Source organism: Macaca thibetana, chromosome 5 (genome assembly GCF_024542745.1).
Source record: "Macaca thibetana thibetana isolate TM-01 chromosome 5, ASM2454274v1, whole genome shotgun sequence".
NCBI classification, from domain to species: Eukaryota; Metazoa; Chordata; class Mammalia; order Primates; family Cercopithecidae; genus Macaca; species Macaca thibetana.
The window spans coordinates 146,575,365-146,590,533 of record NC_065582.1 but is presented as its reverse complement, the minus strand read 5'-3'; the positions used below and the strand labels follow the sequence as shown (position 1 = coordinate 146,590,533).

General features: G+C 37.2%; 2 protein-coding genes across 10 annotated transcripts in view; one reads left to right on the top strand and one right to left on the bottom strand.

Annotated features, from left to right (window-relative positions):
- Nucleotides 1-14,157, top strand: part of N4BP2 (NEDD4 binding protein 2) — a 107,483-nt gene extending 93,326 nt beyond the window's left edge. For 8 of the 9 annotated variants that reach the window (XM_050790321.1, XM_050790326.1, XM_050790322.1 and 5 more), the window contains one exon: nt 111-14,157. In XM_050790321.1, coding sequence (XP_050646278.1) covers nt 111-156 — 46 coding nt within the window. In that variant the 3' untranslated portion in view covers nt 157-14,157. The remainder of the gene's footprint in view (nt 1-110) is intronic. The other variant, XM_050790325.1, reaches the window with a different exon arrangement.
- Nucleotides 1-15,169, bottom strand: part of SMIM14 (small integral membrane protein 14) — a 720,432-nt gene that overhangs the window by 641,374 nt on the left and 63,889 nt on the right. The gene's annotated exons all lie outside the window — the stretch shown is intronic.

The following is a 15,169-nucleotide window of genomic DNA, read 5'->3' as shown; positions in this document are numbered from 1 at the left end:
TGGTAGTAAATATTATATTAAGCATAGGTACTTGGAATTGATTACAAGGTATATTCCTTAGCTAATTTGAAATTTTCATCTTTAAAATAACTCTTTTCTCATTTCTGCAGGTTCTCTGAAATTAAACCAGGGTGCTTGAAAGTCATGCTAAAGTAAAATAGACGTCCTTGAATTAGAAGTATGAAGGTTTGTAGGTTAAAATTACTTTTATTTGCAGTAATTCAGTCAAGTCTACCCTAAAGGTGTGTTTTATTATAAATAATATTCAGTTATGAAACAAAAAAATTATGTTTTTGCAAAATCCAAGCGAGTTTAATTTGCTTTTTTACTAATCAAATGCAAATGTTACCTGTTAAAAATATTACAGAGAAATTTTATTGATTACAAAATATCTAAGAAAATTATCAGCTACAGTTTTAAAGTTTAAAATGCTCTGATTGTTTCTCAGAAAAGGTTACCTTCGTATTAACTGTTGTGTGACATTTAGTAATGTCCTAAAAGTCTTCTGTGAGAGGTATTTAAAGTGCTTTGAGACATGATTCATGCCCCTCAAAGGGTGGTATTAAAAGAAGAAAAAGACATAGTAGTGGGTAGTAAAGAAAAAAAGGAGATCTAACAAAAACACTTGAATATTTTTTATTTTCAAAACTAAACACATAAAATGCTTTTATTTTGCCATATCCTACAGGAAGGAAGACATGCTTTTGCCCTTTTTTCTGCTTTGTATATGACCTTCATCTTTTACCTTTTGTTCTGTTCTTCTGTGTGCATTTTATAGGAAGAAAGTTGGGTCTGAGATTATATTGTAATTTCATACTTTCTATAGACAGAAAAGTTTTCAGAGAAAAAGAAATGATTAAATATCTTCCAGATGTTGCTGCCTTATCAAAATGCTTCTAGAACTGTCTGTATAAGTGGTATTTCAGACAGTACTAAATACTTATATTTTATTTTTGAGGCATGTAATTTTAAAACTGCAGTAGCTTAAAATTCTATTAAACAAATGTAGAAAATATTTTGGTTATAATTGGCCTGGTGCGGTGGCCCACATCTGTAATCCCAGCACTTTGGGAGGCTGAGGTAGGTGGATCACCTGAGGTCAGGAGTTCGAGACCAGCCTGGCCAACATGGTGAAACCTAGTCTGTATTAAAAATACAAAAATTAGCTGGGTATGGTGGCATGTGCCTGTAATCCCAGCTATTGGGAGGCTGAGGCAGGAGAATTGCTTGAACCTGGGAGGTGGAGGTTGCAGTGACCCGAGATCAAGATCACACCACTGCACTCAGCCTGGGTGACAGAGCAAGACTCCATCTCCAAAAAAAAAAAAAAAAAAAAAAAGAAAGAAAAAAAAATATTTTGGTTATAATCATAAGAGGAATCCTTACAATTTAAAATATTTTCACTTTTGTTTTGAAAAAGAGCCAACTTTCTCAAAGGAAGCTTTCATTAACTTCTGTCGTTTGGTTAGCTAATAAATCCTGTTAGTATGCAAGTTAAACCTGTGTAAAGAAGGTTATAATATGGTAAAGTGTAATTTTCCAATATGAGATAATGGCTTAAATTTGTCTTTGGAGATGGAGAATATTTTCAACATATATAATTTTAACGAACAGTTTTGTTGCTTTTTGTTAAGCTTAAAAAAAGAAATTTAGATCAGGAATTATAGGATTGAGCTGGTACCAAAAGAATCCTGAAGTACAGAATGGTTTTCCGAAAGAGCAAACATTTCAATGAAAATAAAACCCCAAAACATTTTTTTATATATCATGATTGCATGCTTTTAAAATAAAGAGGCTTATCATTGAATTTTAGTTCCATAAAAATAAAAATACATGTTTATTATTTAGAAATGGTTAGTGACTGGTATTGAAGTATTGTTCACACTTACGTTTGTAATAATTTGTTTAAAGAGTACCAACAGTTTAGCACACTTTTGTAGTCTCTAGAACAGTTCTATACATTAAAAATAAAGCAATTCCTTTAAACAACTTACTATAAAACTATAATTGTTAATGAAATAAGATATTCCTTTGTGTAAATTAGTATGATTTAAAAGTATGAAAAACAATGTTAAAATGTGGAGTTACTGGAATGTGTGCAGCTGCATACTAACTCTGTGTTTTTATATTTCCTTACCTGGTTTTAAAAACATCACTTTTGGGCACTTCAGCTAGACTTATTTCAATATTATAATTATGATTAATGAAGGAGCAGTCAAAAGAAGTAGAGGTGTGGTATTTGTGGGCAGAACTCAAATGAAAAAAGCTATATTGTTTACTTGTTTACTTTATCAATGTTACTATTATGCCTTATTTTGATAAATCATATATCTTAATCATTGTTGATAAGTATACAGGCAAAGTTTGAGCATCACGTATTTTTATGAAGCTGCTTAATTACAAATTGCCTCCCACGCCACTATCTAGCATAGTTTAAGAAACACATAATTTTGAAAGAAAAGTTTATAATCCCTCCTTTCTTTTTTTGCCCATTTCTAAATCCTGTATGCCCGAGGTAAATATAGTTTGGGGATTATAAAAGATTTCTCTATTACCCATTTCTAAATCCTGTATGTCAAAGATAGTTTGGAGATTATAAAAGTTTTCATGTATTGGTGTAGGTTGAGTATCCCTAATGAGAAAATTCAAAATCTGAAATGCTTCAAAATCTGAAACTTTTCGAGCACAGATATGATGCTCAAAGGAAATACTCATGGAGCATTTTGGATTTTACATTTGTAGGTTAGCGATGCTCAACAAGTAAATATAATGCACATGTTCTAAAATCTCCCCCCAAACCCCAGCAATCCAAAACACTTCTGGTCCTAAGCATTTTAAATAGGGGATACTCACTCAATCTGTATATTTGTGCCAATACATGACTCATTAGAATGATTCTTTGTAAACTTAATATTTTAAAAGTACAGTACTTCTATAGTTTGGAAGGTTTCAGTAATAATTATATTCATTCAGTAGTCTCTTACCATTATCTCCCAGATGGAAAAAGAGAACTAATGTGGAAACCCCAGACGGTGTCCAGTTGGACCAGGGCGACATTAGACACTTAACAGTATTTTCAGTCTGTCTGTCTCGTTATTCCAATGAGAGAAATGGAAGTGGTTTTTTTTTTTTTTTTTTACATTTATTGGCTCTTCATATTTCTCTACATTATTTATAAGTTGCAGTTTCTTCAGTTGGTTAGTATTTCCATACTGTTTGCAATTTTATGGCCTTTAAATATAGGACATATTATATAGTAGAAATTTTGACTTTAAAGCATCTTGAGTAGTATATTTTGAGAAGAAAAGCTATACTGCTCTTCTGGATGGTTTCCATCCTTTATTTAGGTCTTTTCTTTTTGAATTCAAGTGTTTTGTATGCTTAGAAAGTGGACATGTGTAATAGTGAGATTGGTTGTTTCTGAGCTGGAAATTGGAAACTTTTGAAACTCAGGAAATTGCTCTGACAATGTTTTAACTGCTCTCAATTTAAGAAAATGACTAAATGTATAAGAAAGACAAAAACCACTTGTGCTGTTTTTTCCAAGTGCTTTTTCTAAGTGCTTTTGCATTGTGCAATGAGGTGAAGTTTGGTAATTTTTCTGTGAAGTAGTTAAATATTGCTAATTTTTATTTCCACGTAAAGAAAACAGATTTAATGTTTATGTGGCCAAAAAGTGTCATTTAAAAGGTAAAGTAGTTTGGGTAAAATGTATGTACATGGTGCTTATTTTTAAAATGTGATTCAAGTTTACAGTATTACTTAATGCTTCTTTACAGAATTTAATAGAGAAACAAGGCTAGAACACATCTACAGCCTGAAGAGCCGTTTATAACTTCATATTATGTGATGACAAAGTTCATTATTTTCCTTAAAGTTGAGCAATTGACTTTTATGGTCCAATGATGAACTTATTATTAATAAATGATTGGATTAACTGTGAGGCTTCTCATTAAAATACAATATTGCAGCTATCAGTTGGAGAATATATTATAAAATTTTCAGATGGTATATCAGAAAAATGTTTTTATTTGTACTGTAAAGAAAATGTAATTTTGCTGTTAACTCTGTACTTTTTAAATTGAAAATGTTTTATAAATTTGCTTTTAAAATTTCTTATGAAACCATTTGCAAATTACATACTTAATTTAATAAAATACTTTAGCCACAGTCCAGTGTGAGGAAATCTTTCATTTGATGTATTAGGGTTAGTGGTTTAACTATTTTAAAATATTTTTATGTGTAACTTTGTAATTTCAGGGGGAAAGTGTCATAAAAATTTTATTTCTGTACCACAACTTTTCTTCTATTTTAAACTATTTTCTGTAGCAAATAAGAGTCCACTTTTGAACCAGATAAATGGATTAGCTATGGTTTCTCTCCTCACACCCTGTATCTTTTGACTGACATCAAAATTAAAAATTATATCTCTTAGAGGCCGGGCGTGGTGGCTCATGCTTGTAATCCCAGCACTTTGGGAGGCTGAGACGGGTAGGTTGCTTGAGGTCAGGAGTTTGATGCCAGCCTGGCAAACATGGTGAAACTCTGTCTCTACAAAAAATACAAAAAATTAGCCAGGCATGGTGGTACACACCTGTAATCCCAGGCATGAGAATTGCTTGAGCCAGGGAGGTGGAAGTTGCAGTGAGCCGAGATTGTGCCACTGAACTCCAATCCAGCCTGGGCAACAGAGTGAGACCATCTCAAAAAAAAAAAAAAAAAAAAAGAATCTCTTAGAGACTCAAGTAATGCTTTAAATAATATTAATGACCTTTGGACTTAATATTTGAGTCCAAAGCAGAATAATTCACTCATTTCGCAAAGACTTAAAAACATTTATCTAACAAATATTTAGAGCACTTGTTACTGGGGTTACAGTGTAAATGCGATAGAGCTTTTATCCAGAGTTATAATTATTCTTATCAACTACTATGTGTATAGTGACTTATACTGTAGGATACTTTTGTGTATGTTATATTTTAAATCTCAAGGGAATTTTATTACGTAGGTAGTGCTATCCCAATTTAATGAATAAAGCCACATAGAGAAGTTAACTGGTTTGCTGTTTAATGTCAGAGTTGTATAACTTGAACTTGCGTTCTCTGACTCCTAATATGGAGCAGCTGCATTTGTCCTCAGAGAGAGTAGTTACTTATAAAGAGATAATATTCTACTGTTCTCTTCAGAGAGTTGTGGCTCCACAGTATATGTCTTTGAAAACCTGCCATTTGGCCGGGCGCGGTGGCTCAAGCCTGTAATCCCAGCACTTTGGGAGGCCGAGACAGGCGGATCACGAGGTCAGGAGATCGAAACCATCCTGGCAAACACAGTGAAACCCCGTCTCTACTAAAAAAATACAAAAAAAACTAGCCGGGTGAGGTGGCGGGCGCCTGTAGTCCCAGCTACCTGGGAGGCTGAGGCAGGAGAATGGCGTAAACCCGGGAGGCGGAGCTTGCAGTGAGCTGAGATCCGGCCACTGCACTCCAGCCTGGGTGACAGAGCGAGACTCTGTCTCAACAAAAAAAAAAAAAAAAAAAAAAAAAACCAAAACCTGCCATTTATGAGTCTGCCTTCTTCCTTTATAAGAAAGGTGGTACTTTGGAAAAACCCAAAATACTAATGGCAAAAGGTAAAAGTTTATTTCTTTCTTCCCATGAAATCCCAGAGATAAAAATTCCAGGACTGCTGGGAGTCTTCTTTTTCTTGATGCTTTTGGGAATCTAGGAAAGTTCACCATTCTGCCATACCCAAGATATTGGCCCTCATTTTCCTAGGCCAGGTTGGGTGGCCACATCTCGAACTCTCACATCTGTATTCTACTGGAGGAAAGACAAAGAAAAAGGGAGCAAAAGGCAAGTGCTAGTGATCTAAAGATGATTTTTGGAAGCTGCCATAGGAAACTTCTACTTACATCCTATTGGCTAGAACCTGGTCATGTCACATCTAGTTGCAAGGGAGGCTGGGAAATTATCTATTTCAGACTGCCATGTTCTGCTGAAATTTGGTGTTCTCTTGGTGGAAAGAGAATGGATATTAGGAGAATGAATAGCAGTCTCTGCCACATCATTTTTTTTTAATCATTATATGCAAATAATGTGAAAATTAGTTCTTGATATGTTGATGACTTCTAAGTGTTAGGAAATAAAAAAAGAAAATAACAGTTTTTTTTTTTGTTTTTTTGTGTTTTTTTAAGATGGATTCTCACTATGTCACCCAGGCTGGAGTGCAGTGGTGCAGTCTCCTGAGTAGCTGTGATTACAGGCACTCACTTCCATGCCTGGCTCATTTTTGTATTTTTAGTAGGATGGGGTTTCGCCATGTTGGCCAGGCTGGTCTCGAACTCCTGACCTTAGGTGATCCACCTGCCTCAGCCTCCAAAAGTGCTGGGATTACAGGTGTGAACAATCGCACCGGGCCGGGGAATTTTATTCAGGGAGGGTTGCTCTATATGATCCTGTTCTAGCCTCAAGTAGGAAAAAACTAAATGACATGGACTAGCTAAAAAAGTGCTAGTGGCAGGAAGTACATTAGTCAAAACATGTTTTTGGCATTGCTACATTAGCCTGCCCTATTTAATATAGGATATATGTACAGATGGTTCCCCACTTAGGATGGTTTGACTTATTTTTCAATTTTATGATGGTGTGAATGCCATATGCATTTAGTGGAAACCATCCTTCAAAGCTTGAATGGTGATGGGCTAGTGATATGCGGTGCAATACTCTCCTGCGATGGGCAGTGGCAGCGAGCTGCAGCTCCTAAGTCAGCCCCGCTAACGTTAACTTTCCTAAGCACATTTAAGGTAGGCTAGGCTAAGCTATGATGTTCAGTAGCTTAGGGGTATTGGATGCATTTTCCACTTACAATATTTTCAACTTACAGTGAGTTTATTACATAAGTGACTCCATTGTAAGTCGAGGAACATCTTTATTTCACATGCATCTCTTAGTTAGAAAACTCAGACTGACCCCCTAACTGGGAGAGTTGGGAAAACAAAAGATTCTGGATGAAAATATTAAACACACACTAAAAACACTGCATAGTTAATAAGATAAAAGGGGCTTAGGTCAGAAATCTAAGTGAGAATATTAGAGGCACTTTTGCAAAAGGTTCTTGTGCTCCTGACTCATGTTAAGTTTTAGTTTTCAGTTTTGAGGTGGAGGGACAGATGGCAAAGGACAGCAAACCTAAAAGACTAAGACACTCCATAAAGCTAACACCCTGCAGAGCTTTATCCTCAGTGGGGATGGGGATGAATAAAACAATTTTGCTCTCCTTCCCACCCCCAGAAGGACTGCAAGGAATATTGTCTTGGCATGAGAAGAAGAGACCAAAAAATGAATCAATCAGTCAATCCTGACAAGTTAAAATCACTACTGGCCCTCACAGAATAACAGCCCAAAGTCATAACACTTAGAGTGGTCAAAAAAATGACAAGTCAAGAATTGAATTGGTAGAGGTCTCGGCCTGATAATGCTGCCATTAGCTGCCCGACAAAGGCAACACAAATTTTCTCAGAGAGAATGCACCCTCATCTTGGACAATTAGATCTGATCAAGGCTGTAGATCCAACAACCGATTTATAGGGATTACAGAGGACAGAGGAATAAGTCAGACATCACCATCGGGATGCAATTACCAGGATAGACTGTGGGAAACAACACAATTTCTTTAAATAAGTTGCAGATACAATAAAACCACACAGGTGGAGGGAGAGCTTACGCATTGAAACATTAGAGGCATATACCAGTTGCAGTTTTGGACCCTTTTTGGGTACTGGTTCAGCGGAAGAACTTTGACAGTCACAGGACAGTTGGCAATGTGAACATTGACTCGATAATTAATGATTGTTTTTTAGGAATGGTGTGGTTGTATTTTTAAAAGGATCTCTATTTTAAAAAAAGAGATACATGCTGAAATATGTATGTAAAATGATACGATATTAGCAATTTACTTCAAAATGAGATGGAGGAAGTGGGTGTGGGTACTTAGGAAACAAGATTGCCCGTAAGTTTGTAAATGGGAAAGATAGATGTTTATTATACTAGAATGTCTACTTTTGAATAGATGCAAAGCTCTATAAAAAAAGGATTTTTAGAAAGTTGGTGGAAGAACTGGAGAAGTGGATTCTAGACCTGGCTCTGGGGATGAATTCCAGAATGCTGCAGAATTAACCTGCTTAGTAGCTGCTACCTCTGCTTTAATTTAAAGGTGAGGAATCAGGAGGCCACCATGGCACTGTTGCCACAACTGTCTCTTAACCATTCTCAAAGGTGGTGACTAGGCACCAGAAAAGTGTTGTAGAAAAAAATCTCCATCATTTGCCTTTTGAGCAGAATGAGCCATACCAGTGGGTAGACGGCCTCCACCTTACTTATGCCTCCCAAATTTCACTGGAGTGTATCCAACTGGTAGAAACTATTGTATTCATATATATATATAATTTTACCTTCATAAAAGATCTGGGAAATGTTATTTTAAACTTTACAGGAAGGCTTATTAGAAGTAGAGCTGGGGCTGGGTGTGGTGGCTCATGCCTGTAATTCCAGCACTTTGGGGGACCAAGACAGGCAGATCACTTGAAGTCAGGAGTTCGAGACCAGCCTGCCCAACATAGTGAAACCCCGTCTCTACTAAAAATGCAAAAATTAGGTGTGGTGGCACTCATCTGTAATCCCAGCTACTCAGGAGGCTGAGGTAGGAGACTTGCTTGAACCCGGGAGGTGGAGGTTGCAGTTAGCCAAGATAGCGCCACTGCACTCCAACCTGGGTGACAGAGCGAGACTCTGTCTCAAAAAAGAAGAAGTAGAACTGGAGGATGAGTATCAAATGTTCATATTTGCTACACCGATGGTACTTATCCAACCAGGTATAGAAATAAAATGGCTTGACATATTAGTCACAAAAGCATTGCATGTCAACTGGGATATTTAGAAGTATGCCAACGAGTACCCCAAGTCCAGGATAAGCTTAGGATATATTTCAGGAGCATTGGTTTTACTCAATGGCAAATAATACACATTATTATTTAATGTAGCTTATTGGTGTAGGTATTAGGGTTCTTCAGAATGAACAGGAGATAGAGGATTTATCAGGAGAATTGGCTCCTGCAATTTTGGAGGCTGAGAAGTTCCAGCCATAGAAGTTCTCCAGCAGAACCAGGGAAGCCAGTAGTATGGCCCAGTACAAGTCTGAATGCCTCAGAGCCAGGGACGCTGATGGTATTTTTCAGTCCAAGTCTGAAGTTCTCAAAATCCAGGGAGAGAGGACCCCATGTGGGCCTCTCCAAAGGCTGCTTGAGTGTCCTTACAACATGGTGGCTGGTTTCCCCAGAAGAGGTAATCCTTGTGAGCACGTCGGAAACTGCAGTACCTTTTATGACTTAGTATTGGAAGTTTTTTGCAGTTATCTGCCAAATTCTGTTAGAACCAAGCCATTAAATTCAGCTAACTTTGAAGCATAGGAGAATTAGCTCTACCTTTTGAAGGATACAATGTCAAAGGATTTGTGTATGTATTTGGAAGCCGTTATGTTTACTGTGAACTAGGCACCACTAGGTACTTTGCAGTGTACCCAGTATAAACCACCCACTGGGGTAGGTATTATTGCCCACATGGCAAGACATTGTTGTCCTACCCAACAGGTATTTCTATTACAGCTCTTTTTGTTCAGGCATCTGGTGGCAGTGTGCTCAGGAAAGATCAACCCCTCTGTAGCTCCTGCAGGTGAATTTTGATTGGTGGAAAAGCCAATCATGGCAATGCCATTTCCCCTTGCCAGTGATTAGTTGAAGGGTGGATATATGATCATACCAACAAGAATTCTGCTAGAATGGGTCTAGGAAAAGTTTTGTTCATGAATACAGAGAGACACATAGGAAGAAATGCACTCTTGTTCAGCAAGACTTTGTGTCTGTGTGTGATGTCTGGAATTGCAGTTTCCTTGTTGAAACGATGAAGAGACAAACCTAAGGCCCAAGCCAATGTGCTAAGGATGGCGAGTGTAGAGAAGAAAAACCCTCTGTTCTTGATGATGTCATTGAGCCCCTGAATTAACCCTGGAACTGACCTTTAGTGGTCTTGTTATGAGAGACAACAAGCTACCTTTGTTTGGGTTTTGTGTTAGAGCTGGAAGCATCCTAATGATTTGATATACCCCATTTTACAGACTAGGAAACATGTTCAGAGAGATCATAGAATTTGCCAAAACTTTCCCGCCAATAATAGCAGAGCCAGGATTCAGACTGAGATGTCTATGTTCTAAGCACCTGGTCCTTTATCGGTTAAGTGACTTTTCTTCAGCAATTCTCAGGAATCAGAGAAGAGAAACAGAAGCCTCAGTTGGTTTCAGCAGAGGTAGTGATTGGAGGACAGGTATAGGAAGGGGTCAGAATGGGAAGGGGTCAGTGTGGGAAGAAAAGGAGATGAAATTCAGGACGCTGTATATGTAAGGTTGAAAAGCTTGACTGTGAGATACAGGCTGTTAAGGAGTCAAGTGGAATCCAGAGGGGGCTGATAGACTGGAATAGTGGAGGTGAGCAGTGAAGGTATAGCTGGGGAAAGAACAGATTCAGAAAGTTTGAGGGGGAGGGAAAGTGGAAGGAGATTGTAGGAAGGGAGAGAACTTCCGAGTTTAGGGTATTAGGATGTGGGTATTTGTTCCCAAGGGAGTTTGATTTGTGGCTGAGCATGGAGATGATGGTAGTTGGAGTGGAGAAGGTCACAGAATTGATACCAAATTTCTGGATCATCTACTTTGTGTACATATTACATAGAAAAATGACAGGCAGTGCAGTGGGGAGGAATATTGAAAGCTAGTCTGCTAGAAGTCTGGGTAAATTAAAAATGTTTTCTTTATTTGTGTGGTCTCCATTCTTCACACAGATAGGATCTGACTCAACACAGCCCCATGTTGAAGAAGAATTATAAGGATTATTCTGTTTTAATCTGCTGCTTTGCCAAGACTGGAGAGATGAGATGGATAGGGTCACTGGGAGGGGCTGAAAGGAGAGAGTGGTGAGAAATGGAGTTTCCTGTCTTTCTGAAACAGTTCTTTGCAGTGGGACCTCACTGTTTTGTTTGAAGTTGCTTCTTGACTAATCCATCTGAATTTATGAAAACCAACAAAATAGCCTTACACATTACCCATTATTTCAGATTATTGTGGTTTCCCTACTTATTTAAGCAATTACAGGCAACTCTGCTGATCTCTTTGCTGAGACTCTGAAGACTCTGGTGATCTCTTTGCTGAGCTGTAGAGTAAGAAGAGCTCACTGTCTTCTTAAGCTCTGGGCTACGTTTTTCTTTTCATTGTTCTGTTCTTTCTTAGGTAAAATCATTTTTTTCTTTCAAATTTTTGGCAGTGGGTTACATAGGAATCTATTTTTAAAGTAGCTTATTAATTTTATGTTACCTTCATGGAATCATTAGCTAGAATATCTGAATATAGTTTCTTCCTCGTCCCTTATATTTCTTGGTTCCTGTCCTTAGAGTCATGTTAATAGTTTTAGGTCATATTCCTGTGCTTTTATTGTAAGCTAACTCAAATCTTTTTTTGGAAATAGGATAAAAATCAATCTGTACTTTTTTTTGGTCTTGCTCTGTCACCCAGGCTGGAGTGCAGTGGCGCAATCACAGCCCACTGCAACCTCTGCTTCCTGGGCTCAAGTGATCCTCGTGCCTCAGTCTCCCAAGTAGCTAGAAATACAGGTGTGCGGCACCATGTCTGGCGATTTTTTGTATTTATAGTAGAGATGGGGTTTTGCCATGTTGGCCAGGCTGGTCTTGAACTCCTGGCCTCAACTGATCCACCTGCCTCGTCTCCTAAAGTGCTGGGATTATAGGTGTGAGCCACTGCCTGTACTTTTAAGAGAAAAAGAAGCAAGGTGCAAAAGAGTACTCACAGTATGATCCATTGTGTGTTTTTAAAAGGATATGTGTAGATAGATCCACCGATATACTCTACATCTCTATGTACATGTGTGTGTATATATGTATATATAAATGCAAACCCACACATACAGTGAATAGAATAGATTCTGGGCCCCTTATGACTCAGTTTCAGAGGATGTCATGTTCAGAAGTCAGTATTCCTCAAAGAACTTGTAGGAAACATTTGTGTTTTATATAGCACAAGTTGAAATTAGTTTTCCCTTCATATTCTTTTTGTCTCCCACTCTCATACCCCAAAGCCTCTGTCTCTGTATTTCTTCCTCTCCTGCTTTCACCAAAACCCTCCCTGACGTCTCTACAACTGCTAGGCCTTATCTATCTCCCTTCCCATTTTCTTTCTATTTTCTTCTGCCTAGTGAATAGTTCTGGGCCTTTTGTATATAAATCTCTCATCTCAGCTTCCTTGGTTCTTCTCATAGAACACACCTCCCTTCCATTTATTTTATCTACACAATAAGACAATGCAAGGGGGCGGGGGCTGTGGCCAGTGGGAAGCGGTCAGGGTGCAAATATTGGCAATTTTTTTTGTTGTTGTTAGTAGGCAGGAGGAAGGAAGCTACAAATACTCCCACAGTAATAAGTTTTTTCCCTGTTTCACATGAAGAATTTCTGAAGGATTCTGTAAGAAACTGTGAACAGCAGGTTATCTTGCGGGATAGGCCTGTGGGGTCAGAGGTGGGAGAGTTAGATTTTGCCTTAATTGTCTGAACAGTTTTTATTTTAAAACTATATATATTACTATTAGAAAGTCATTAAAAAATAGAGACGATTGGCCGGGCACGGTGGCTTACGTCTGTAATCCCAGCACTTTGGGAGCCCGAGGTGGGTGGATCACTTGAGGTTGGGAGTTCAAGACCAGCCTGACCAACATGGAGAGACCCCCGTCTATACTAAAAATACAAAATTAGCCAGGCGTGGTGACGCATGCTTGTAATCCTAGCTATTTGGGAGGTTGAGGCAGGAGTATCGCTTGAACTCGGTAGGTGGATGCCCTGGTGGGCCAAGATCGTGCCATTACACTCCAGCCTGGGCAACAACAGCGAAACTCCATCTAAAAAAAAAAAAAAGAAAACAAGATAATTAATAGATGTACTTTTTATTTTAAAATTTTGTGTGTACATAGGAGGTGTGTACATTTATGGGGTACATGAGATATTTTTGATACTTGCATGCAATGCATATTAATCACATCAGGGTAAATGGGATAGCCATCCCCTCAAGCATTTCTCCTTTGTGTTACAAACAATTCAGTTGTTTATAGTTATTTTAAAATGTACACTAAATTATTGTTGACTGTAGTCGTAGTCACCCTTTTATGCTATTAAACACTAGATCTTATTCATTCTAACTATACTTTTACATTTTGAAACATAGTGAAAATGTCATACTTGATATTAGAGTGAATTATTCAGTGTACAAATTATATGTATTTTAATATGTTTCTCTTTAGGCTGCCCTCTAGTACCAAATGTTATAATCAGATAATTGACCTGGTGTTTGTGATGATCTGATATTATCAGGAAAAGCATTAATCTGCCTTTTTTAACTCTTAAATTTATACAACTGCTGAAAGAAGGGAGGACAGATCCAAGAGATCTAATTTGTGAATAATTGGAGTTCCAGAGTGAAATACAAGAGAAAATTCAGATTTAATAGAAGTAAATTTCCTGAGCTGAATAAAGCCTTATATTTGCAGGTTGAAAGTGTTCACTAAATTCTAGGCAGGATTGATGAGAAAAAGCATACACCTAAACATACTCTGACAGAATTCCTGAATCTCAAAGTTAAAGAGAAAAATAGATAAGATTCCAGACGAAAGAAGTTATCTGTAATGGGAAAAGAGTTGGACTGGTATCAGACAGTGGAATCATATGTATACCTGTTAAGAGAAAAGGAAAGTAACCCAATAAGTCACTTTCCAGCCAAGCATCATTCACCTGCCAGAGTGAAAGAGATGCAGAAAGGATTCCAAGAACCTATCGTCTGCGTATCCCCATCTGAAGGAACTGAAAAGAGGACTGTAACTAAATAACAAATTAATGAGAATAGAGACTCCAAGAAATGAGAAGGTAAAGTAGAAAGCGAAAATGATGAGTGAACAATAAGCCTTATAATATACATGGGTATGTATATTAATGTACTTGGACGATGATGAAATGACTGAAAATGTGTACTATATGTGTTAAATAAAGACGCTTAAGATAAATGAGACTCATCTAACTAGAGCCTGGGAGTAAAAGTTACAATTTTTCTTAGCAAAACCTACGAGGTGGTATTGGAGGAAAGGGAGGAAGAAGTAAAAACATTCTAAAGTTTTATCTTATTGGGTGGAGGGAAAGTATCAAGAAATACAGTAACTTGGTGGGGAAATAATATATTCTTACATAATAGTAATAAAATATGTGTTTGATGATGTGTATTAAAAAAGAACATAACCACTAGTGGAGTGGGAAAGTATAATGTCATTTTGAAATTATAAGAGGAAACAAAGGAATAAATTATAACTTGATCATACCAGTATATATAAAGAGAAGGAAAAAAGAAAATGAAGTAAGTTTAATAGTAAATATAAGCAAGAGAGAAGGAATAAAATAAAGAATATCAGTGATTATATTAAATGTAAATGAGCCCAATTTTCCTATCAAAAGACAGAGACTATCAGAATAGATTAAAAACAAATCCAGTGAATATGTTGTTTATAAGAAACACACTTAGAGTGATAAAGAAATATTTAAGGGAATTGGAAAAGCAATACTACAGATATATAAAGAAATTAAGAATTAGGAGAGGCAATATTAATATCAGAAAAGGTGGGACTGAACAGGGAGAAGAACAGTACCTACAAAAGACAATGTATGAAGATAAGCACCAAACAATATCATAAACATATAAATCAGAAGATTGTTATAAGGATAACATAAAAATGAAATTTGTGGATTTTACTACACCTTTTTCAGAACCAGACAGATCTAGTAGACAAAAAATAGGAGACCATAGAGAAACCAATTGACCCATTTGCTGTAATAAATATATATAGAATTATACATTCTTCAGAGAATATGTGTATTTCTTTTATTTCTTTTTTTCTTCTTCTTTTTTTTTGAGACGGAGTTTTGCTCTTGTTGCCCAAGCTGGAGTGCAATGGCGTGATCTTGGCTCATTGCAGCCTCCGCCTCCCAGGTTCAAGTGATTGTCCTGCCTCAGCCTCCTGAGTAGCT